The 25,387-nt window shown below is 45.3% G+C and overlaps 1 protein-coding gene across 1 annotated transcript in view; it reads right to left on the bottom strand.

Moving 5' to 3' along the window:
• Window positions 1–25,020, bottom strand: part of POPDC3 (popeye domain cAMP effector 3) — a 216,680-nt gene extending 191,660 nt beyond the window's left edge. The window contains exons 1-2 of the mRNA XM_078648449.1: window positions 24,882–25,020; window positions 22,453–23,317 (exon numbers count right to left, since the gene is read on the bottom strand). Coding sequence (XP_078504575.1) covers window positions 22,453–23,093 — 641 coding nt within the window. The 5' untranslated portion in view covers window positions 23,094–23,317; window positions 24,882–25,020. The remainder of the gene's footprint in view (window positions 1–22,452; window positions 23,318–24,881) is intronic.
• Window positions 25,021–25,387: the final 367 nt, after the last annotated feature.

Raw genomic sequence — 25,387 nt, 5'->3', positions numbered from 1 at the left:
AGTGCATGTCCCATCTCTATTTGTTGAGTTGCATATGTCACATAAAACCTTTGTGGTATGAAATAAGGTTACAGAGAGAGTGAGTTTGATTTGGGGTAAAGGTTAAACATCTCAAATAGAATGGTGGTACTTAATTACAGGTACAGCAACCTACTTAAGGTCCAGTAACAAAGTTATGAATATAGAGAGCTATCACCGACTGACCAGGAGGAGGCATCACCATCGCCCACAAGAACATCCTCTGACTGACCAAGCACTCAAACGACCCAATGACAACCATAGAACATCTACACTTCCAGATCCAGACCAACCCAACACCTCCCTCCACGGCACCCTCCTCTACAGGTCCCCCCGACTGCCATTCACCAACGCTATCATAGACCTCATCGCACCCCAGGCTTACGTATCCACTGAATACATCCTCAACTTCCACCTAGACAACCCCAGTGACCAGAACACTGCCTCCCTACTGGAGAACCTCCCAGACATCGGACTCAAGCAACTAGTGACCGCACCCACCCACACAGCCTGACACGCGCTCAACCCCATTTTTCCTTGGCACAACCACCCCGCTAACACCAACAGATGCCAACACTGCAGCTCACAACCTTCACCGATGGATCTCCAACTGTGCCGACACTCTTGCACCCCTCAAGAAGACACCAGGCAAGCAAAACGCTAAGAAAGCCAGTCGGTTCACTTCCGCCCTTCACAAGTCCAGACGCACCTGCCGATGACTGGAGAAGAGATGAGGGCACAACAAAATCCCAGAAACCCACAAAACCTTCAAATCTGCTGTCAACACACACCACCTTCTCCTTAAAAGAAAACGGCCTTCCAAGACTGAATAAATGCCAACACACAAAACTGCAAAGAACTCTTAGCCATCGTCAAGGAGTTCGCCAGACTCAACAGTGGGACCATGGAAGTCCCATCCATCCAAAACCTGTGCAACAAATTCGGCACCTTCTTCCACCAGAAGATCATGCAGAACTACTACGGCTTCAACACCCAAGACCCTGCCACCAAGCAGCACCCCAACAGATTGTGCTCAACTGGACTCCGCTCACCAAAGAACACACCTTCAAGACCATGAAGAGCATCCACTCAGGAGAGCCATCGGATCCCTGCCCATACCACATCTTCCAGAGAGCAGCCGCCCCATAGCCCCCCAGCTTTGCCGCACCATCAACTGCTCCAACGAAACCGCCACCTACACAGACGACTAGAAAAACAGCAAGATCAGCCCAATGCTGAAGAAACCGTCAGCCGACCCGACAGACCTCAAGAACTTCAGACCCATCTCCTTACTCCCCTTCCTAACCAAGGTCATCCATAAGGACATCAACGCCCAACTGTCCAAGTTCATTGAAGAGAACCACGTCATTGACAACTCCCGATTTGGCATCGACGACAAGGCACTGGACTGGATCCACTCCTTCCTGACCGGCCGAACACAGTGAGTCAGACTACCCCGTTCTTCGTGGAAGCTACAGAGATCAGCTGGAGAGTGCCCCATGGCTCGTCCCTTAGCCTAGCCTCTTCAACATCAACATGTCCCCCTCGCAGCCATTGTCAGAAGTCATGGACTCCTGTGCCGACGACACCGAGCTGATCATCTCCCTCACTAACGAATCCACTACTGCCAGAAGCAACTTTCACAACAGAATGAAGGCAGTTGCTCCTGGATGCAAGGCAGCAGCCCCAAGTTCAACTCAGACAAAATCGAAGTACTCATCCTGGACCCACCCCCTCAGCCTGAGACGACTCCTGGTACGGCCCACGCATGCAACTTTGGCATCATACTGGATTCCTGGCTCTCAATGAAACACCAAATCAATGCAGTAGCCTTATCCTGTTTCCACAAGCTCCGCCTACTTCAAAAGACTTTCAGATGGCTCCCCACAGAATCAGGAAAGACGGTCACCCATGCACTCATCCCCAGTAGACTGGGCTACAGCAACGCTCTCTACTCCAGCGTCGCACAGACATAGCTCAGGAAATGACAGAACGTCCAAAATGCTGCAACCAGACTGGTCCTCGACATCCCCCGCCACAACCACATGACACAACACCCCCAACAACTCCACTGGCTCCCTATCAACAAGAGAATCACGTTCAAGTTCCTCACACATGCCTACAAAGCTCTCCACAACGCAGGAGCAGAATAGCTGAACCACCGCCACGCCTTCCACACAGCTGCCAGAGTACTTTGCTCTGCCCAAATCGCCCTCGCCTCCGTCCCACGGATACACAAGACCAGAACTTGGAAGAAGGTCCTTCTTCTACCTTGCCGCCAAGACCTTGAACACCCTACCCCTCTACCTTGGGCAATCCGTGTTGTTGACACAGTTCACGAAGGATCTCTATTCCTGGCCCTTTGACTGAACCTCCACACCCAGACGGATCAGCAACCCCTCCCCCACACCAAGCGCGTTAAGACCCTCACAGGTGAGTAGCCGCGCTCTATAAAGCGCTGATTGATTGATTGAGCATGACAGTCTGGATACTGACTTTGTACTAATCAGTAGCATTGCATTGGTGATTGGTTAGAGGAGCTCCCTAAACTTGCCAAACTGGAAAGAATAACCTTTATTCAAGAGGCAGACTGGATTATTTCAGTGAGATATGCGTAATTTCCTAACACACTATTAGTAGGTTAATTTACTTCAAAGTGGAATGAGTGAACAGAATTTTCAGACAACGTGCCCTACATGAACTGTGGGAGTTGACCTTTACTGAACATTATTATAAAGTGCATTTCCTTAAAAGTGGAATTGGTGAACACGTTTTCATGACACCTTGTTTAACTTCACTGTGGGAGATGACCTTTGCTAAACACTGCGTCCTTCCAAGGGCAATAGGTGAATAGTATTTCCTGACACCCTCTCCTAGATTTCTGTATGCGATGACATTTGCTGAAATGTTGTCTTTAGTTTTGTAATGTATATTTAACATGTAATCTTTAATCATATTTATTTCACTTGAGCGCTATGTGGTTGTGTTGCGTTGTATGGAATACAATTCAAAGTGAAGGAGAGAAACAAGTTACTGCACATTGATTGTATTCATTAATTTTCCCCTTGATATTTTGGTTACTGTTAACTGGAAATCTTTTATAAAGAATTGTGAAAAGCAAAAGAAAATAGAGATAAAGGATAACACTTGCCAAACAATGCCTTCGAAATTAGGCCAAGAGTGTTTTCCATAAAGAACCAGTTGACACATTTCAAAGGAATTTTTTGAAAATGCGTAAAGCAGCTGAGTTCTAATGAATGCTCCTAGGAAGTCTACAATTTTGTGGGCAGGTTTGCAAGCTGCAATTCTGATGGAGACGCAAGTCAGAGGCAATATTTATTGTATGGCACATTTTAATAGAGTAAACAACATTAAGCACCTAAATTGCATCCATTTATGGATATAGATTTTTCAGGATTGTTTGTAAGAACAAAAATCAGGTTATAAGCAACGTTTGTAAAATGTACTCTTGTAGAATGCAAGACATATATGGGGTCACCCGTGGATGGAGAGGAACAGAAAAACTGAAGCTAAAGAAATTATTACGCTCAATAGTGAATGACCCAAAAGACGGAACTGGACTACATTTGTTAATAAATGCTATGTTAATTTTATGTGTAATCAAAAGTTTTTTTTTCATTACCATAGAATGAATGCATTCTTAAATAGGAAGAGCTCTAGGAATTGGGAATTGCTTTTACTCTTTCAAAGTTGGCCTGCTTTCAGCAATGTATGTGTGGTTTGATTACACTAGTCAATTCATTGGGCTTCATTCACTAATTACCAAATCAAGAAAAGTACCTCCTTTTGGTGAGGGGGAGTGAAGACAAATATTTCAATACATCCGCCATCCACGGAATGAAGCACATAGATCTGCAGCTGGCACCCCTTCTGATCCCCAATGCCATTCCTAAACTAGCCCAGAAAGGTGCTATGCTTACAGGGAACAGGAATGTCCTCAGCCTTCACTAAAGACCTTGACTAAACCTCTCGTCTCGTGAAATACAAAATTGCAGTATCCCCCGTCCGAGGGGTACAAATATAATTAAGTGTGTTAACGTGTAGACCTTTAAAGGCTTGTACATGGCAATGCACTCAAATGGGTGATGCGAGCTCAGGCACGAGACCATGCTGAAATCAGCATCAGGTTATCTCACCAGAACCATGTGGCTAAGCACCTGCTCTGCCAGCTTGGACCTCCTGTGAAAGCAAGTCTGGACAGGGAATAGAGATCTGAGCTCAAAAGAATCGCAGCCACAGTGCTAGGGTGACCAACTGGCATGGGTGCAAATTCAGGACGGTGAGTGTAAAAATTCAGGGCAAAGGGTCAAAATTCAGGACAAAAATTCAGCACAGAAGGTCAAAATTGAGGGAAAAAATTAGAGACAAAAGATACAGTTTACAGACACATCAGAGGAGGTCATCCACTAGCATATAAGTAAGTAAATAGACACAGAACATCAGTACAAGTCAAAATAAGTTTATATTAGGTTGAAACATTCTTGTACTTTACGGTTTTCCAGTATGGGCGCACCTTTCAGCGCTGGGAGGCCTTATGGTAGCCATGCACTTTATAAGTGCCATTTTCATTTCATTTCTGTGCAAGTATTTTTGTGGTATTTCCTATAATCATAATCTATTTATATGGTTACTGCACTGGGTTTTCCAACCTGATATTTTGTTTACAGTTCATGGTCCTGGTTCATGGTTCATGCATCGGGTAATATACTTGGGAGAGTCTGGGGGGGAACCAGCCTTTGAACCTCTTGTAGATCCAGAATGTGGGTCTGTGTGGACGAAACTTGCTTTGCTTGGGGATATCTTCCAAAATCCCACTGGTGTACTATAGCATATGCTGCTTTTTGAGTGCTTCTCTTGCGAGGCTTAGTACTTTCGCCAAGAGAAGCACCAGTAAATTTGTTTAATTATGTGGCCAGCACGGGTAATGAATGAGTAGAAGACATTATTTGTGCAGCGTCACAAGCACCCTTCTAAAGTTCTTGGCGCTTTGGATGTTTGCTTGCATTCACCTGTTTTACAGCCCGAGGTGCTACAGGCTCAAGGCCACCGAGATTCTGGCCACACTGGCACAGTGCCGTAAACTGCTCTGAAATCTTGGTCCAGCGATCTGTCATTGCTCAGGTTGATCCCAGTCTATGAAGTATCACACAAAAGGCAGAAATCATTAAACGATCCCCATGTGTTGCAGACTGGTTTGGAAACAAAAGTAATGTCCTGTGGTTATGTTTTGCAGCTTATTGTGGTCGGCAGGTTCCACTGGTTCCACTGGTTCATTTGTTCATTTTTGTCTCTGGTGTGTGTTAGGGCTTCAGCTCAAGCATTCACGGGCCTCTCAGAACTCAAGCAATAAACATGAATAGTTTGTAGAGCAGTCTGGGGAACCCGAAATCAGCTTTGAGGGTGTCCAAAAACAGCCTCTGCAATCTCCGTGATGTCTCTGACTTTGCTTATCTTAAATTAGGTGCATCTCTCCTCCTCAAACTATGACGAGTGCCATAGTACCCTGTCACTTCTCCTGGCCGGTCACTTCTCCTACCGGTCACTGACCTGCCCGGTCACCACTCCTGCCCGGTCACCACTCCTGCCCGGTCACAACTCCTGCCCGGTCACCGCTTCTGCCCGGTCACCACTCCTGCCCGGTCACTGCTCCTGCCCCGTCACTGCTCCTGCCCCGTCACCGCTCCTGCCCTGTCACCTCTCCTGCTCAGTCACCGCTCCTGCCGTATCACCGCTCTTGCCCTGTCACTGCTCCTGCCCAGTCACCGCTCCTGCCCTGTCACCGCTCACCACTCCTGCCCTATCACTGCTCCTGCTCAGTCACTGCTCCTGCCTTGTCACTGCTCCTGCCCTATCACCGCTCACCACTCCTGCCCTATCACTGCTCCTGCCCAGTCACTTCTCTTGCCCTGTCATTGCTCCTGCCCTGTCACTGCTCCTGCCCAGTCACTGCTCCTGCCCTGTCACTGCTCCTGCTCAGTCACTGCTCCGGCCCTTTCACTGCTCCTGCCCTTTCACCGCTCCTGCCCTATCACTGCTAGTGCTCGATCACTGCTCCTGCCCGGTCCTGCCCTCTCACTGATCCTGCCCTGTCACCGCTCCTGCCCTGCCACAGCTCCTGCCCTATTACCGCTCCTGCCCTGTCACTGCTCTTGCCCTGTCACCGCACCTGCTCAGTCACTGCTCCTGCCCTGTCACTGCTCCTGCCCTGTCATTGCTCCTGCCCTGTCACCGCTCCTGCCCTGTCACCGCTTCCACTCAGTCACAGCTCCTGCTCAGTCACTGCTTCTGCCCTGTCACTGCTCCTGCGCCGTCACTGCTCCTGCCCTGTCATCGCTCCTGCCCCGTCACTGCTCCTGCCCTGTCATCGCTCCTGCCCTGTCACAGCTCCTGGTCAGTCACTGCATCTGCCCTTTCACTGCTCCTGCCCAGTCACTGCTCCTGCCCTGTCATCGCTCCTGCCCTATCACCGCTCCTGCCCTGTCACTGCTCCTGCCCAGTCACTGCTCCTGATGAGTCACTGCTCTTGTCCCATCACTGCTCCTGCTCAGTCACTGATCCTGCCCGGTCACTGCTCCTGCCCTGTCACTGCTCCTGCTCAGTCACTGCTCCTACCCTTTCACTGCTCCTGTCCAGTCACTGCTCCTGCCCTGTCACCGCTGCTGCCCTGTCACCGCTCCTGCACTGCCACCGCTCCTGCCCTGTCACCGCTCCTGCACTGTAACTGCTCCTGCTCTGTCACCGCTCCTGCCCTGTCACCGCTCCTGCCCTGTCACCGCTTCTGCCTTGTCACCGCTTCTGCCCTGTCACCACCCCTTCCCTGTCACCGCCCCTGCCCGGTCACTGCTCCTGCCCTGTCACCGCTCCTGCTCAGTCACCGCTCCTGCCCGGTCACTGCTCCTGCCCGGTCACCGCTCCTGCCCTGTCACCGCTCCTGCCCGGTCACCGCTCCTGCCCTGTCACCGCTCCTGCCCCGTCACCGCTCCTGCCCCGTCACCGCTCCTGCCCCGTCACCGCTCCTGCCCTATCACTGCTCCTGCCCTGTGACCGCTCCTGCCCTGTCACTGCTCCTGCTCAGTCACGTCTCCTACTCAGTCACTGCTCCAGCCCGGTCACTGCTTCTGCCCTGCCACCGCTCCTGCCCTATCACCGCCCCTTCCCTATCACTGCTCCTGCCCTGTCACTGCTCCTGCTCAGTCACTAATCCTCCCTATCACTGCTCCTGCCCTGTCACTGCTCCTGCTCAGTCACTAATCCTATATAAACAAGAGACTCCTCCTTCAGGACACATCTTTCATTATAAACGTGACATTTTGGGATAGTCAATTTTCTTTCATTCCCTAATTATATGAATTTTATTTATTCATATATGTCACCGTGTCAGATTCATAAATAAAAGACCACACGTCAACTGCCACCTACAAACCCCACATTACATACAATGAAAAAATGTGAGGAGATAGAGAGAGCACCTCACGGAAGATCCGCCGCAAGGGGTTACTGGCTAAAACGCCGCGTCCCACCGGCGTTTTAGGAGCTCCTAAAACGCCGGTGGGATGCGGCAGCGAACCCCAGCAGTACGGTGGGTTTCGCAAGGAAACGTGATCAGCTGACACAAAGACCCTGACAGGGGGTGTGAGGGTATGTTGCAACTTCGCCACCTCGAGGTGTTGAACTGAAAAACACCGTGGAATGAGTGAAAGGATGAACCCCTGTAAGCCCTGATGAAGTTGCGAAACAAGACAGCAACGAAACATGTTGGCAATTCAATATTAGGTTGGGTACAACAGAAACCAATTTTAGTTTGAAAGGTTTGCAGCCCAGAATAAAAGTCAAAGTGGCCAGCAAGCTTCTCAATTTTAGTGGTGAAAACTACACTTTTGATTTTTCACTAGGGGTGTTTGTGTTGATGTGTGTACAAGTGGGAGTTATTATTTGTGTCTCCTGAATAGTGAAATTATCTGTTGATTTCACTTCCTTTTCTTTTCTCTTCCTTTCACGAGTGAGAGAGAGTCACCAATGATGATAAGTGGGTAAACTGGTAATCACTAGCCAGTAACCCCTTGTGGCGGTTCTTCCGTGAGGTGCTCTCTCTCTCTCCTCACATTTTTTCATTGTATGTAATGTGGGGTTTGTAGGTGGCAGTTGACGTGTGGTCTTCTATTTATGAATCTGACACGGTGACATATATGAATAAATAAAATTCATATAAATAGGGAATGAAAGAAAATTGACTGTCCCAAAATATCACGTTTATAATGAAAGATGTGTCCTGAATGAGGAGTCTCTTGTTGTTTATACAGGCTTTGAGTGTGGGGCAGCCTCCTCCTTCTTTCCCCCTGTGCTCCAAGTAGAGTGACAGTCACTAATCCTCCCTGTCACTGCTCCTGCCCTATCACCGCTCCTGCCTGTCACTGCTCCTGCTCAGTCACTACTCCTGCCCTGTCACTGCTCCTGCCCTGTCACTGCTCCTGCTCAGTCACTAATCCTCCCTGTCACTGCTCCTGCCCTATCATCACTCCTGCCCTGTCACAGCTCCTGCTCAGTCACTGCTCCTGCCCGGTCACTGCTCCTGCCCTAGCACTGCTCCTACTATACTTAATACATTAGAAAAAAAATACGAACTGAAAAAGCGAAGTGATCCAATAGTAACATGCAGAGTTATTTTGTCAGCACCAGGGCATACGAGATTTGATTTGTTCGGATGTGGGTGGTATAGTTTTATTTAACCCCTTCCATGCTCATGACGAGCTCAGCTCGTCATGAGCCACAGTGCTCCGATGCTCTTGACGAGCTGAGCTCGTCATGGCCCGTGAAAAGCTTGCACGCTGGGCTAATTACCCTGCTGTGCTGAGCGTTCCATTAAACGGGCGTGGTCGTGACGAGCTCAGCTCGTCATGAGCACCGGAGCACCGTGGCTCATGACGAGCTGAGCTCATCATGAGCATGGGGTCGCCCCCACCCCGCCCCCCAGCACAGCAGGGGAATAGCCCCAGCAGCCAAGGGTTTAAGATACTGTGATTTATTTATGTTGGGCTATCAATGAGCAACATTGGCAAGCTGCTGCAAGTTCCCCACAGTATGCTGAATGCCGAAAGCTTCCCTGTAATAAGTAATTGCAATCTAATAATAATTTATTGTATAGCACTCTGATATCCTTTGGGATCTTGTTTGCGCTATATAAAACTTTATAAATAAATATGGGCTCCAAGTGAGTCCCTGGCCTCCAGGGCACTCACTTGCCATGTTATGTTAAAGGCAGACTGCGCATTGTCGTTCTAAAGGTGATAATCAGCCTCAATCAGAATGACAATGGTTCCTGTCCACAGCCTGTGTGAGGTCAGGGAGGGCCTGCTGCATCATGTGGAGTTCAGAAGAGAAGTGTGAGCTGGCCCCAAGAACTTTTAAACACTTGGGCCTTCTCGCAGGGGAACAGCAGTGTTCTGTAGTGTAATTAATCCCCTAAAATTACGGACAAAAGGCGTCCGTAAAAGGAATAATGACGGACAACGGACAGGACACCAAAATTACGGACTGTCCGTGAAATTTACGGACGGTTGGTCACCCTACAGCCACACATTTGTGTGCTTCTGTGAATCTAGTCCATTGCGTAAATAGTCATAATGAAGCGGATAACCTTAGTGTTACTTGTAGGGATGGTTATGCTTGTTCAATAATTGATATCTGTTAATTAATTCTTGTACTCAAACATACACAATATGCGGCACTGGTGTCTTTCGTTACAATATGAAATAACGATGTCCTATTGAATGAATTGTCGTCTCCCGTTCTCCCAGAAACCAAAGATGGTGAAATTATTTAGCTTAGCACAGCTGCTGAACCAAGGTGCAACTAACATTTGATTTCAATTATGCAAAAATAAAGGCAAAGTTAATTACTGTAGAAAAGGGGTAATAATTTAACTAAGAATATATACGAAACTAGCAACCTATATGCAAAGGTCATGTGTTGTTTTGTTAATCTTTTCACCAATTTGAGACTGATATGTCAGACATTCTTCATATATTTTGGGTGACATTTTGATAAATAAGATTGGGGCTGACGGGTTTGAAAAATTCTGGAGCACCCCAGTAAATAGATTCTAATGAGAATATGCAATTTGCATATTTGACACAAATATATTTCGTTGAATATGCATAATGTGTTTCTTTTTCTCAAGAAAACGCTCTAACAAAATAAAACTTTTCAGAAAAGGCTTTAAAAATCAAAATGTATTCAAACTGGAAAATGAAAGTCAAACTGTGATACTGTAATGAAAATTAGTAAAGTACTAACATTAGACTATATGGCTACATCAATAAGTTAATAAATCTCTGTTAAGTAGTCAGAGTAGATTTAAGCAAAGCCCAGAAGATTTTACAATGTCTACAGAAAATGTCAGTGATCATGATAGGAATGATACTAGAACTCAGAAAGACTAATACATCCCTCACACTTCAGTTAGGAAGTAGGCCCTCATCCCAAAACGTGACTGTATTTACTCCAATCAAATTAGTGCTGGAATATCTTCCAGTTTTTTCAAAAGTGCTTCTCTATCCAACTTTCATGATTCATTCGTAATGCAAGCAAATGAATCTAGTGATCTACTCCGTGCACATTCCTAGGGCACAGGAGCACCTGACCAACAGACAAAGGGAGAACATTTTGATATATGTATTAAAGCAAGGTAATGCTGAAGGTGCACAGAAATAAACTCTTAAAAGAGGGAAATATTAATGCAACAGTCGTAAGATGCATCTGAACATGTATACTAGCAATGCAGAGGAACAATGGAATATTCTATATCTGTTTCCATTACCAAATTTTCACAGTTTACATCAATTTGCATTTCATTCAAGTTATGCAATGACTTGGGCTAGCGCTTAGCCTCCAGAGACTGCTGAGTCACCTCATTCTGTCAGACAACTTTGGAAAGAAACCAAGGACTGTCTCACAATCAACTGCACGAAGGTGTTTGACCCCTTTTGAGCCTTTTCTCTAAAGTGGGTAATTTCTCCAAACTGAACATCTTTTTAAATGTATGACCAAAAGGTAATGTTTACTTGGTGCTACTATTTGCCTCTCAAGGACCGGTGTATATAAACTGTTGTATTTCCTTAACGCGGTTATTCCAAATATTAAAGTAAACAGCCAGAAGCATCTATAAGCTATGTTGGCTTTGCCATGGCGCTACAAGTATGTAGGTGTACATACTACGCCATCAGCCGCTGCCTGTGCAGGTAAGAGCGGTGAGACGTTGGGGTCGGGTGGGGGGATTTCGACATACGACAAGGGAAAATTAAATAAATAATTAATTTTACCTCACAGTTGTCTGTCGAAATCCCCCCTTCTTCTCCCTCCCACCTGGCCCCACTGCTCTTACCTGCACGGGCCTCCGCTGTGAGCCATTCCTCTGCTTGCCTAAGACTGGCAATGCAACCTTTTTCTCATTTTATGAGGCGTGTATTTGGAGAACTTCCTCTACTGCTTTAAGCAAGTATAAGAAAGCTGCAAATTGCAACATGTTCCATCCCTGGCCCAGACAGTGTGAAGCGCCGGTGGGAACCTTATCCAATTTACAGTAGCAATATGCAATTTGGGTATGATTTGCTTGCAAGCACTGGCCTGCACTGCTGGGCCTGTGCAAGCTGCAGTACGCCCTCCAAGGACAACACCACCAATGCTTAATTTGTGCATGTGGCTACAGATTCATGTTTTTGGGACCGGAACTGATGTATCATCATGAGACTTTGACCCAGAGCAGAAGAAAAAGGCAGAAAATGAACAAGGATGCAACAGTGTCTGCCTTTCATGTTGATATATAACCATTTACCCCCCCACTATCCTTATCTTCTCCTCTCCTTCCCCTTCCTTTCCTCCCTCCCTCTACTTGTTCCTGGTCCCTTGTATACCATCAATCTCCTCCCTTTCCTCACTTTGTTCTGCACAGTTTTATTTCTCAATTGCACACATACACCTGTGATGACAATATACCCTGTGAATCTATTATACTGTGCATTACTTATGTTGAGATATTCATCTTTAATTTTCAATAAAGAATTAAGAAACAAAAATAAGAAATATAGGAAGCCGTGACACAGAGATGAAAAATAACCTGAAAGTGAGATAGAAAGACAAGAAAGATAGAATGATGGAAGAAAGAGGAATGAGGTTGAATCAAAACTAGGTGGGCTTGGGATTTGGCAATGGCAGCACTTGGGAGCGCCGATTGATAATACTTTTATTTGATTTATAAAAAAAATAATTAAAAGGGTGGAACTTACCACCATGCGATCAACATTTACATCTTTAAAACAGCACAAAATAAACAACAAGTCAGATTAAAAATAGTAACGTAAAATTACTCAAACTTTGCAGCAATAATCTAAGGGGGAAAGTTAAACTTGGGAGAGTAGTGTGAGTTGGATCACATTACACTTTTTAACTCAAAAGAAAATACTTGTACTATACTAGTGAGTCGAGAAAAGAGTATCCATTGAGCAAAATGAAGGAGCGCCGATGGTGGAAACATAAGAAAATCTTTGATCCCAGGCACAATTTTTAACTAACTAGGCACTGTACCATATACCTCCAAGCAATGGGAAGGCAAAGCATGGATAGATGGGGCAGCCATGTTTGATGTACACTTGTTCATCACAATGCTCTAGTGCATTTCAGTAGTAGAAGTCTGCTGTCAACACCAAGATAGTAAATGCTGGCTTTGTCACGGTAGGTTCCAGGTAAATTCACTGGAAGAATGACATTTAATTTCACCTGTTGGCGATGTTCCTGCAGTGAATTCCTCACAGGTGCTTACATGTTTTACAAAAATGGTGTCTCTATAGCATACATGGGAGCATGCACTAAAATCCCTTGCATGCCTCTATCATACGTGTTGACCTGACTGCTCCATTTTCTTTTTATCAATGTAAACCTGCCCAACCTTTAAAAACAAAAATGTGCAGAAAGCGATGAGTGACAGATGGGCTGCGGAAGCAGACTGCACAGTAATGGAGGTGACCTGTTCTAGCCATAACCTAGGAAAGAAGCAAGCACTGCTGCCCTCTTTCATGTCTCATTCCTCTTCCAATTTAACACTGTCGCTCGCTGCTCTTTGCTCGATTTCAACTTTATCAAACAAAAAGGTGTCAATCCACAGCCCACTATTGGTACTGCGCTGGGTAATATCCCTTCCAGCTATTGTAGTGGCAGTTGCGCCCATGGTGAGGTGCCAGAGAGGAATTCGACAATGGGCAAAAAGTGGAAGTGAACTTGCCACATACTGGGAAACGTTTTGGCAGATGTCATTGGTCTGGTCTGTTTATTATATAAAGTTGAGAAGTTGAGACAAAGGCAGTAAGTTTGACTTATTTGTTGTGAAAGGCATATATTAAAGCCAATAGAAATTTGAGAGTGTATTATATTTACACTGTGTTACATTCCAAAATGGTAAAAGCAACGTGTTAGCCAATTTTGATCAGTATAACAATGATACAATATGCACTATACTATTCACAGATGGCCACGCACTGTGCTCTTTTATAAATGGCCATCCTGGAATGGCACTATCATAATGTATCCCTGTTTTACCTTTCCAATATAATGGACAAATGTCTTCTGTGAACCAAGTTTGAATTGTAATACATTAATACACTATATATAATGCTATTTCAACCTGGTCATGGTCTGCTCATTTTTTTTTACTTTCTATTGCAAGTATATGTCCACTAAGTTTAGAAAGTGGAATTTTTGTTTTTTATACTTGTATTGTTTTAATCTTTCTGTTATAAGAGGTTGTTAAGTGCACGTACACCACAAGGTTTCTTGGCTCTGAGGTACAGAGAAGGAACACGATTAAAGAACTCCATCAAGATTGTACTAACAATGTGCTTGCCAAAATAGCAGGTCTTTAGCGCCTGCCTGAACTTCAAGTAGTCCAGAGAGAGCCATATTATGAGAGGAAAGGAGTTCCAGTTCCGCTGAGCTAGCACAGCGAATCTGATGCCACCCGTCCTTTTCTTTTTTTATTTGGGAATGGCCAGAAGATTCTGGGAAGAAGAGAGAAGTCTCTGGCTTGGGGTATATTTCTTGAATCTGGATTTAATAAAAGAGAGGCCTTCTTCAGCAAGAGCCTTAAAAGTAATGCAACCAATTTTAAAGATAATTCATTGCTCCAGATGGAGCCTATGAAGGTCTCTCAAAAGAGGAGTAATGTGACAGTTTCTAGGCTGTTTCTAGGTGTGGCGTGCTGCTTGATTCTAAACAATCTTACGTCTAATAAGTGATAATTTTGCTAAGCCAATATATCGAAAATTAGCATAATCAAGACGGGAAGTAACCAAAGCCATGATCACTTGGGTCAGGCTTCGAAAGTAAGGAATCTGGCTATTTTTTGTAATCCTTTTCGGAGACATAAGAAACAGGACAAGATTACTGCTCATTTTTTAAGACCCATGCACACTCTAAATAATAAACAAAACTGTCAGTGTAGACATTTTAGTACAATAAGAGACAAAGCATATGATTGCAAACAAGTGATCAATATTCTTGGAATCGGTCTTGAGAAAAGGGTGTTTTTTAATGTTCACGGAAACCAGCCGACACGTGTTTCGTCGCGTCTGGGACAATCTTCCCGCGACTCCTCAGGGCGCTCCGTTGGTGATGCCTTCCGACCCGACAGGGCCCTGGATTTTTTTTCAGCAATATACACGATAAATGGAGAATTTCTTGTCAAGTTAATCTTTGTATTGCGAGATAGTGGCCTTACCCGGCGCGCAGTTCGGATTACAGATGTCAGATGCACCTGTCTGATACATTGAGGTTAATTACTTCTGAGTGCCTTTCACCGATCCTTCAATCAAATATACCTGTGGAGGAACGCGGATTTTCTAGATCTCAAATCATCAATTTCAATAGTTCCCAACGTGTTCGGAGTGTCAGATGTAACACTCGCTCACCCTAATCTATCTCGCACCGTCCACCTAACACAACAACTAGGTTTATGGAGCCTTTTCTGAAATTGGTTCATGACTTCCGCACCCGCTATGAAGGATTGGTGGTGCTTGGGTATTTTAATTTTCACTGGGAAATAACCCCGAAGGACGATCAGACAAAATATTTAGAAGAGGGACATATTGGATCTGGTTTGGTCAACCTGCTCACTCATAGGTGCCTCAGTGGTCTCTCCATGTTCTTGGTCAGACCACTATCTGATTGAAGGTCAATATCCACTCTTTACAAGAAGAGCAAAAGCTAAACCGGAATGGAAAACATTGCGTAGTTGGAGGCAGGTCAAAGCGACTGACCTGACAGCTATCCTATTGCATTCTAATAACCTTTCACCCATGATGGACGATTTGGAGACCGAAAGTGTTACCCTGTTGTCTACACTTAGGGATGCCATCGAGGTAGTGGCACCGGCCCATAAAATCAGACTGGTAGACAAGGGTAAGGGGACACCTTGGTTTAATAATACTCTTAGGGAACAAAAACAAGTCCTCCGCCAATGTGAGAGAGCATGGCGTAAGTCTCACAAACCCAGTGCTTTTGCTGCTTATGCATTGAAGTTCGCTGCATATAAAAAAGCCATCCGCTTGAGGAAGGCCGAATTTTATGAGGTGACAATTACGGAGGCTGCCAACCCGCAGAAAGAAGTGTTTAAGGTTCTAAACGATTTGAGGACGGTTAGGGTGCCAAACCCGACTTTTAGTCAAAAGGACTGCCATGATTTTCAAACCTTTTTCTTGGATAAGATAAAGGATTTGATGACAGAAATCAGTCATACCCCAAACCTTCTTTGTTCAATCGAGCCTCCTTCCATTCTTCCTAGGCTGACAACGAACTTTTTGACTAGTCTGCCCTCCCTTACCAAGGAGTCTCTGTCCACCCTAGTAGGCCGGGTGAAATCAGGCTCTCCAGCGGACCCCTGCCCTCCTGAAATGTTTAAGCTGGGATGGCCAGGCATGGAGGATAAAGTGCTTGCCCTTTTGAACCGTTCCTTGGAGACGGGACTTGTCCCTTCTAATTTTAAGGAAGCCCGGGTGGTTCTGCTTCTAAAGAAACCAGGTGCAAATCCTAAAAATGTAAAGAACTTTAGGCCAATCTCTCAGCTGCCTTTTTTGGCAAAAATTCTAGAACAGCATGTTTTACATTCTCTCACCTACTTCCTAGAGTGTAATTATCTCCTTGAGCCCAATCAGGCTGGGTTCAGAGCTCATCACAGCACGGAATTGGTCATGCTTTCCGTGCTGGATGACCTGAGACTCAGGGCTGATAAGAAAACTCTGTGTGCTCTGGTCTTATTGTACTTATCCGCGGTGTTTGACACCGTTGATCATGGCCGACTACTATCGCGGATTAAGGATCTAGGGATCCAGGGCACGGTTTAGGCCTGGCTGACTTCCTTTCTTAGGGAACGCTTCCAGCGAGTCCAACTAGCGGATTTAGTGTCCAACCCAGCCAGGCTGACATGTGGAGTGCCCCAGGGTTCAGCTTTATCACCTCTGCATTTTTAACATCTATTTGCAGCCCCTGATAGCAGCACTGAACCAGATGGACTGCAGGGTTTATAATTATGCCAACGACACTCAAATTCTGATCCAGATTGACCATTCACCTACGGCTCACTTGAGAGTGCAAGACATTCTCAAGTTCACCATCAACTGGATGTCGGCTAATTTATTAAAAATAAACCCTGACAAAACTGAAGTCCTAGCGGTCACTACAGCTTCAAATCCGGGGAGTGATCTGTTCTGGCCGGCAGAATTGGGGCCTTTCCCGGAACCCGCAGTGGCAGTAAAAAGTTTGGGCATCAAAATTGATGCCCTGCTATCCATGACACAGCAGGTGTTGGCTGTGGTGGGTACATGTGTCAGTCTGTTGCGCCAGCTTCGGAAACTGTCGTCACTGCTGTCATTCTCCACCCTTAGACTGGCGGTCTCTGCCCTGATTCTGGCACGCCTCGATTACGGCAATTCCTTATACTATGGCCTACCTAAAATTCTCTTGGCTTGGCTCCAGGTTGTAATGAACGACACAGCCAGATTAATCTTCAAAAAACCTAGGCGATCACGTGCCACGCCCTTACTACAGGATTTACATTGGCTTCAAATTACTCAGAGAACCAAATTCAAAAGCCTCTGTATTGCACACAAGGCCATTCATGGCTCAGCCCCTAGCTATATTAAGGACCGACTGATCAACTATATGCCGAGTAGGGCCCTTCGGTCAGCTGATGCCTGTAACTTGGTCTGCCCCCGGTTTAACCTTGCGTCTATGGGCAGTAGAGCTTTCTCTAGCACTATCCCTCAGGCTTGGAACCGCCTTCCAGTTAAACTTCGGAAGGAAACTAATCTCCTCCCCTTTATGAAGAATCTGAAGACTGTGCTTTTCTTGGAGGCCTGGGGGCCCCTCTGAGCTGGTGGTTTTGCGTCTCTCGCTGGTGGTGTATGTCCGTTGATAGCGCTTAGATACCCCAGGGTGATAATGCGCTCTATAAGTCTATATTAACATAACATAACATTTTCTCAAGACCGATTCCAAGAATATTGATCACTTATTTGTAATCATATGCTTTGTCTCTAATTGTACTAAAATGTCTACACTGACAGTTTTGCTTATTATTTAGAGTGTGCATGGGTCTTAAAAACTACTGTATACAGTGTCTGTCTTGACTGACACTACATTGAGGACTTTTCCCCTCACCCATTTTTGCACCTCATATTCATCATATATTCACGAAATAATATTGTGTCAATACCCAGCTGTGCGCCCTTTTTTATAACCTACCAAAAACCCTTCTTAGACCCTTAAAGATTACTGCTCATAACTGAGATCTTAAGGATAGTTCATTATCAATAATGACTCCCAAACTTTTGGCGGATTCTTTGGGGGTGCCAGATCCCCTATGTCGATGGGCCAAATGGAGTCTTTCCAATAATTCAATTTACTGCTCTGTTTTATCCGCATCGAGTTTCAGATAATTGCTACTCATCCAATCATGGAGGAAATGCATCTTATTTTGGAAATTATCCTTAGAGGCCCAACAGCCATCAAGCATAAAGAGTAGCTGAAAATCATCTGTGGAGTTGTAGATTTTGCAGATCATGTTTCTTAATGCTTGGATGAGATGATGGATGCAGCTGTTGAAACGGTGTGGGGCTAAAGAGGAGCCTTGTGGTAGCCTGCAATCCAGATTTACTTCTGGTGCCCTACAAGGGGCAAGCCAGACTAACAGGGTCCAATTCTACAGGAAAGATTTAATCCAGTTGAAGGCTGCAGTGCAAAGCCCAGTAGCTTTGACAAGGTCCACTAATATATTATGGTGGACCTTGTCTTAAGCCACTGACAGATCCAGTAGAACCAACACAGAAGTGGAGCCTTCTTAACACCTGATGCATATCATCCACCACTGACAAGATAAATGCCTGAGTAGATAGTGCAGGTTGAAAATTAGCTTGACACACACCTAAGAATTGTGACTCCTCTAAATGTGAACAAAGACTATACTATGTGAGTGTCTAACAACTTTACCAAAAAAGATAAAGGAGAGATGAGATGATGATTTTTTAACAATAAAGGATCTTTGCCAGATTTCTTCTGAAGAGGGATTACAACTGCATCCTTAAAGGATCTGGGCACACATCCTTGGGAAAAAGAAGAGTTAAGTAAGCACAATGAGGGAACAGGGATGACTGAAAAAAACTGTTTTAAGAACCCTAGACAGACAAGGGTCTATTGGAGAGCCTTGTTTGATCTTAGACAGCAGTTCGGAAAAGCGTTCTTTGCTAACTGAAGGGAAAGTAGCTAAATTAGTAGGGTTCCAGGAGTGTAACACAGGCCCCCGCAGCCCCAGCTGTGCGGGGGGCCCCAAGCTCCAGGGGGCCCCTTCGGCACTGCACTCTGTCCGGAGAGCTCCTGATAGAGCCCGGAGGGGGGCCCTCTAAGTACCGTGCAGAGAGACCCCCTCAATTTTTGTTACGCCAGTGTAGGGTTCCTATCCTCCGAGTTAATGAACGTCTTGTCCTTGCCAACAGGGATGCTATCCTTTATAGTTTTAATCTTTTCAACAAAGAAAGAGTTTAACATATTGCACAAATTCTGGAAGTAGAAAAGAGAAGAGATAGTCTGTCGTGTTTAGATAATTCTGACACAATTTTGAAAATTTTCTTTGATTTATTTGCAGATTGTACTATCTTGTCAGCAAAAAGGAAGACTCTGCCTGCAATAACAATACTTATTTATCCTTAAGATGCTTTTTAAAAATTGCTCTCTTTTCCAGGGCACAGTCTTTCCACCATTTCCACTTGCACACTCTTGTTGAGTTTCTGTGTCAATATATTAAACTTTGCATGGGTGAGTGTCTGAATGCAAGAAAGAGACAATGGATGGGTGAACGGATGCATGAAAGCAAGGAGGAGTACCAGTGTGCATGTATACTGAGTAACGGAGTGCCCAGTCTATATTGTGTATTTAAAGTCACTTTCACTGTCACTTATAAAGCAGACCTACTGCCATTGCCAATGCTTGTTTCTCTTGTAGCAGTTACTGAAACAAAGTAATAGATAACTGACTTTGTAGCAAGAAGCTAAACGCTTGTCACAGTGCCCATATTGATTGATAACCATCAAACGTAACCACTTTCAGCACTTAAAATGTCATCGTTTTAGTAGTATTTATAGTGTATATTACCTGCTATAGCGATGGGCTAGATTTGATCGTATCTGTTTTTGACGTAACTTACTCTCAGTTGCCATGTGGCGCTCTGTCACATGCCATTCAATACACTTCTAATAAAAAGCACTCTGAACGGTGGAATGTTTAAACCAATACTTATAATAGTAAACATGAAGTGACTCATCCCAGAAAGTAAAGTTCTGCTGTCTGAAAAGCCAAGACAGGCACATAGCAGAAGGTTCACTTGACCGCTTATGTATAATGAAATAGTCATGGAAACTTATATTAGTCTAGAGTGGTCGCTGACAGCAGTGCATCTCTCTCAGCCTGTCAAGTCAGTCTTACATTGAAATGCTGATACGAATGGAACTTTTCACTCAAGTGCACTGAACAGAATGAATATTTGGCTCTCTGCTCCACAGATCAATGTGCATACGCCAGCTTGTTGATTCCAATAGCAGTAAGACAGCTCATTGGTTTAATCCACTATCTGCAGAGGCATACTGCGGGGCACGCAGGTCGCAGGCTTCAATCCCAGTAAAACAGCATGGTTTGTTGAGTGCCCCTGGGTATCAGCCTGACTAGAAGAGCCCTGTTCATTTTTTGACTAAAGATGATAACTGAAGCCTACATATGATGGTCATTTGAAATCTAGGCAAATTCAAAGTGTATGTTGTAAGGTTAGGATTGTTCCCTCAACCTTGCTGGGAACAACACGCCACCATGGCCCCAACAAAGTTGGTCTTTAAATGCTCCTTATGTGATATCCTATGAATATTCTACAACTATAATTCTCAAACATTTGTGGGGCTACTTCTTAAAAGTCCCCATTTCAAGTGCTAACAGGATAAGTGCTAACAGAATTTTACCAACGTTACTCTCTAATGTGCTTAAAAATGCACCCTAGTACACTTCGGTTACCTAGAATTCTTGAGATGAGAACTCCCAAATTCAACTGCATGGTGTTTAGTGTGATACATATGCATTCATTCACTTGACTGTCTCCTGGAGCTCGCCTGCTCTCTGTGGAGTGCAATAGAAGTAGAAAGAGGGAGGGACTGATTGCTTTGCATATGGGTAAAGGGAATGTGGTGAAAAAAGGATCTTGCCTGTGATGCTGAAATAAACCGAGGCGTGTACTCAAACTCTCTTTTGAAACAGTTATCCAAAGGCCATGGACATGCATATTTGTAATGTATGGGTTCCATCGCAACCCCACGCAGCATTTTAGGAAAATATCTGTGTGGGGATCAATTGTTGTGCAGGGGAACTTGGGTATACACTGCATTATTCCATTATTTGCACTGTGATACAGATTCAGTTGCCCAAGCATGAATTAATAATTTATAGGACGGTTAAGGTAGTACTGGTGACAACACGATGGATTCATTGTGAGAGCTGTCAACGCCTATGTTAAGAGAAGCAGTCAGCCTTGGCTATCACTTTTAGAACACAATGCTGGGGTAAACTTGATACCAATCTGTTTCCAGGTGATACTTCTTCGCTTCTTCCTACATGACTATTTATTACACAGCCTAAAACAACGTACATTAGCACTATAAAACCATCAAGACGAATGTTTTCTTCAACAATATTCTATACTGACATATTTTGTACCATGTGGCAGTCAATTATATCATGGTAATGCCCGGTAGAATAGTCATTGATGTTAATCAATTGCATTCTAAGAACTCTGGCTTAGGTGAGGAGACTCCATTTGTCTGTTTTCTATTTATTTTCTCTCTCCTGGCTCCTGCTGTAATCGAATGACAGAGCAGGGGCAAGGCAAGAATAGCTCCTACTGTAACTGTGAGATGTGAATGTTCAGCATCTGCAGGGACATTTTACAAGATGAGTCAGCTAACTGCTTCCTTCAACCACAGCTGATGTCATTAAAGAACATGTGCAGAGTTGCAGTAAGAACCACATGCCATCATGAGAAACTCATGTTCCTAACACCATTCAGTGACTAGAGCTACAACAGAAGCAGGAGGAACGGCACTACATACTTTTAGGAGTCTTGTGACTGTCACTGTGTCCCAAAGGGAACCGATTGTAATAGGGTTACGTGACTGGTACAACAGGCATTATTATGTGGATAACTGCAATTCAGCTTTGTTGGGGTGTTTTTCTTCGGATTAGGAACCCTCACTGGGATAAAAAGGAAATTAGCTCGAGAAATAGCCACAGTACCAGTTAATAATGTTTCAGAAGCTGAAGGCCAAATTCCAAGGGCCCTGGATTTTGGTGCAGTAGAAACGGTAAATACCAATATCGTTGACTGGAGCATTTACTGACTGTGCTAGTCTGTCCCAATACTGAGATTATGTGGTTGGAATGACAGATGAACTGTTGTATCAAAGTTGCGTCCCTCTAATACTGCACATTTTACCGCTTTTTCAACAGTTTTTCCTGTGCACATTATATCAGTTTTTTCCTGGTGCAAACTTAAAGGAAAAAATGTAGATGTGCTATAAATTTTGCAAAACTCAAATACCAATTAAGGATTTACACCAGACTAATAATGAGGAGTTACTTGTGCACAAATGTATCTAGTGAAAAAAGATTGTGCTTCAAAGAGACCTTTCATATTGTTATGATTACGCAACTCTAATCTCAGGCAATACAGAATTACTGTGTGATTGTTATGTTCACTGGATCTGAAAACTCAGCACACTGAGAGAAAACATGCAAGTGTTTGATTAAGTCATCTATCAACATAGACAGTAAATTTTCACAAACCTTCCTGATACAAGTAATGAGAGTTTGTCGATTGAAGTTTTTCCTTGCATTGCATAACAGTGTTCCTTCTCCAAAGTGATCACTTCTGCATTGCAATATGACATGATCTTCCCAAACACCGTCAAGGAGATCCCCAGTGGTTGAAAAAGGGAATTGTATACCTCCTGGAATTCCTTATCGAAGGAGATGTTCCGCAGCTGATACGCCACATGGATGATCTGTACGATGCATATCACAAACAGCGCAAAGTTCCAGGAGAAGACATCTGCGGCACAGGCGTCCAGCCAAGCCCAGAACAAAGAACAAAGAAAACCCAAACTCATGAAAATGAAGACGTAAAGGAGGCCCGAGTAACCACTCCCTCCCATGTAGCCCAAAATGAACATAACACTAGCAAGGTGATAAATAGATCCCTCAGCCTCAGGTTTCCACTTTGAGCACACTGGGTGTCCAACTATTAAACTCTCCCAAAAAGTTAGGTTTTCTCCCATGGCTGGGCTGTTTGAAGCAGTATTTACTCCATGTTTTCTTTTATCTTGCACTGCTTTTTCTCTGTACTGGATGCGTGAAATGTGCCATGCTCCTGGCTTGGTGTATGGTGCTACATCACATGATGCTGAACAAGACAAGATTGTCAGCATTTATGATGGCCACAGTGGACAAAAAGTATGACAGTGCTTCAGTGCGTATAAATACAAAGTTGACTGGATGACAGGGAGTTCGCAATCTTGAGTTTGTCATCGGGAGAGGAAAGAACGAAAATGATGGCTGCCTAGGAAAGAAGTCCATGCATTGCGGGCTTGGCTTCTGACATCATGGCGTCCTCACGCGGATGCAACATTCAAAGTGCGTCTGCTTGTTCAATCTGGAAACATATAAGGCAACAGCATTAAAAGTGCTTTAGACTTACAAGAGTATACCAAAGTTCAATACCCTGCTACTTGAACATTTAGCAGGTCAGTTGAGTCTATGGATGTCCCTATGTTGTCAGTGAAATATATGCTGTGCAAAGGTCAGGGTTGAATGAAGTTTAAAGCAAATTAATCCCCATCAAATTATTAGAATAACTGAGACACGGTGTAAAACCATGCTTGAGAAGCAGCTGGCTTGTAATAATATTAGGGCGTTGAACCTCAAGTACTAATGGGGCATGGAGCCAATGTTATAAATCAGATGCTATGCCTCAGTGAAATTATGATATGGTTAGGTCCAGTGCTCCACTGTACCCGACCATGAGCCCTGACAGTCCATGTATACTTCCACCATGAACTGCTGAAGTCTCATTCTTGTTGGCTTGGGAGGGGGGCCGGACCCCCTCTTTGAACACGTTAATAACATCTAATCAATACCAACAATGATTCATTAACAATAAGCCGTGTCCAACACAATCATGGACTCGTGGCATGGTGCACACTGGTTCGTGGGGTGAGTCCCTTTACTGAAGTAAACTGACAGTCCGGTTCCCGAACGCGGCTGAGACCAATACGCTCTAAATATAAAACAGAGGAAGGCAAGGGCTCTCCCTGGGACAGAAGTAGGCGCGGTGACGCCAGGGCAGTGACGAGCGTATGGGCGACATTTAGGGAACAGAAATTGGTGCTTCTTGGAGCCCGGGCATGCTGTTCGCAGTTAAAGGGGGCCAGCTTGCTAGCGGGACAACGCCAGGCAGAGCAGAAGAAATACTGGTGTTGTGTAATACCTGCCACTTCTCAGCAGCAAACAGGTACTCTTAATAGTGAGTACCTACGCTTCCATATTTCTATTTTTAAAATGACTGGATTAGTAACAGGGCACCCACCAGTTTGAAATTGCGGCCATCCTGCCTGAAGTAAGCACCTTGGAGAGCTCCAGGCGGTACCCGTGCATGTGGCCACTCTCTCAAGCTGGCACGGGAGCTGCTGCATGTGATTTCCGGATTCTCCCCACGAGACGTTTGCTAACTTTGGCACCCCTTGGCACTGCCCTCTTATCTCCCTCGCCCATCCCCATTATAAAGCTACATCTAGCAGTTGCATACTGAGCAGTCCATGGGCAGATACCAAGAGCTCGGGTCACACTACAAGTAAGAGACCCCGAGCAGTGCAGCTGTCGGCTCAGCCCAAGTGCGCCCGGGGTCCTCGCGCTCGCACAGTTCTAGGGTTGCACGCGGGGCAGCGGCGGACACCGGATACCTGCAGACGGCGTGGAGCAGCGCTTGGAAAGGGCGGCGGCGCCTCTAGCCAAGCCGGGAGCGAGCAGGGAACAACTCGGGGGACCCAGTACAAGCAGACGGGCGGTACACTCACCCCCAGGATACATGCTGTCGCTCCATGCTAACTTTAAAAGCAGCTAGGTACCACCTCCCACATCTCCCGCACACCAGTACTAACTAGGGTGGGTATTATAATTAACACAGTCAGCTCTCCGCTTTCATTCTTCCATTTTCTCACCTCTCCTCTTGTCCCGGCTGCGGCAGTGGCACTGGTTGGGCAGCAGTAGAGATAATGGGCTGACGGGAGCTGCGGATCCACTCCTTCCCCCTTCCCCCAGCACAGGACTGACAGCAGCAGGAACTCCTGCGCTCAAAGAGGGAGCGGGACGGGTCGCGCGCGCCCTCCACCTGAGTCTCTCGCGCGCGCCCCTGCGCCAGCAGCAGCAGCGCGCGCTCAGAGGCAGGAAGGAAGCACGCGCACGCTGGCTGGACCAGTCCCGGGAGAGACGGGGTAAAAAAAGAGACTCGGTCCTGGTATAAGTGACATCACTGCTGACGGTAGTGCCCCCTCACCACGCACATGAGTGTCCCATGCCTCAAGTTTCCGCTCACTGTTCATTGTTGATGGCGTATCTGCTCGTATTTGTGCTGAAAGCAAGCTTTTAAATTACTACGAACCAACGCCATGGATGGTAAACAAGGAGCGCAGGTGTAGAGTACCTGCCTCTCCCAGGAGCAGGCGAG

Source organism: Lissotriton helveticus, chromosome 6 (assembly GCF_964261635.1).
Source record: "Lissotriton helveticus chromosome 6, aLisHel1.1, whole genome shotgun sequence".
NCBI lineage: Eukaryota > Metazoa > Chordata > Amphibia > Caudata > Salamandridae > Lissotriton > Lissotriton helveticus.
This window is presented reverse-complemented; position numbering and strand designations above follow the sequence as displayed.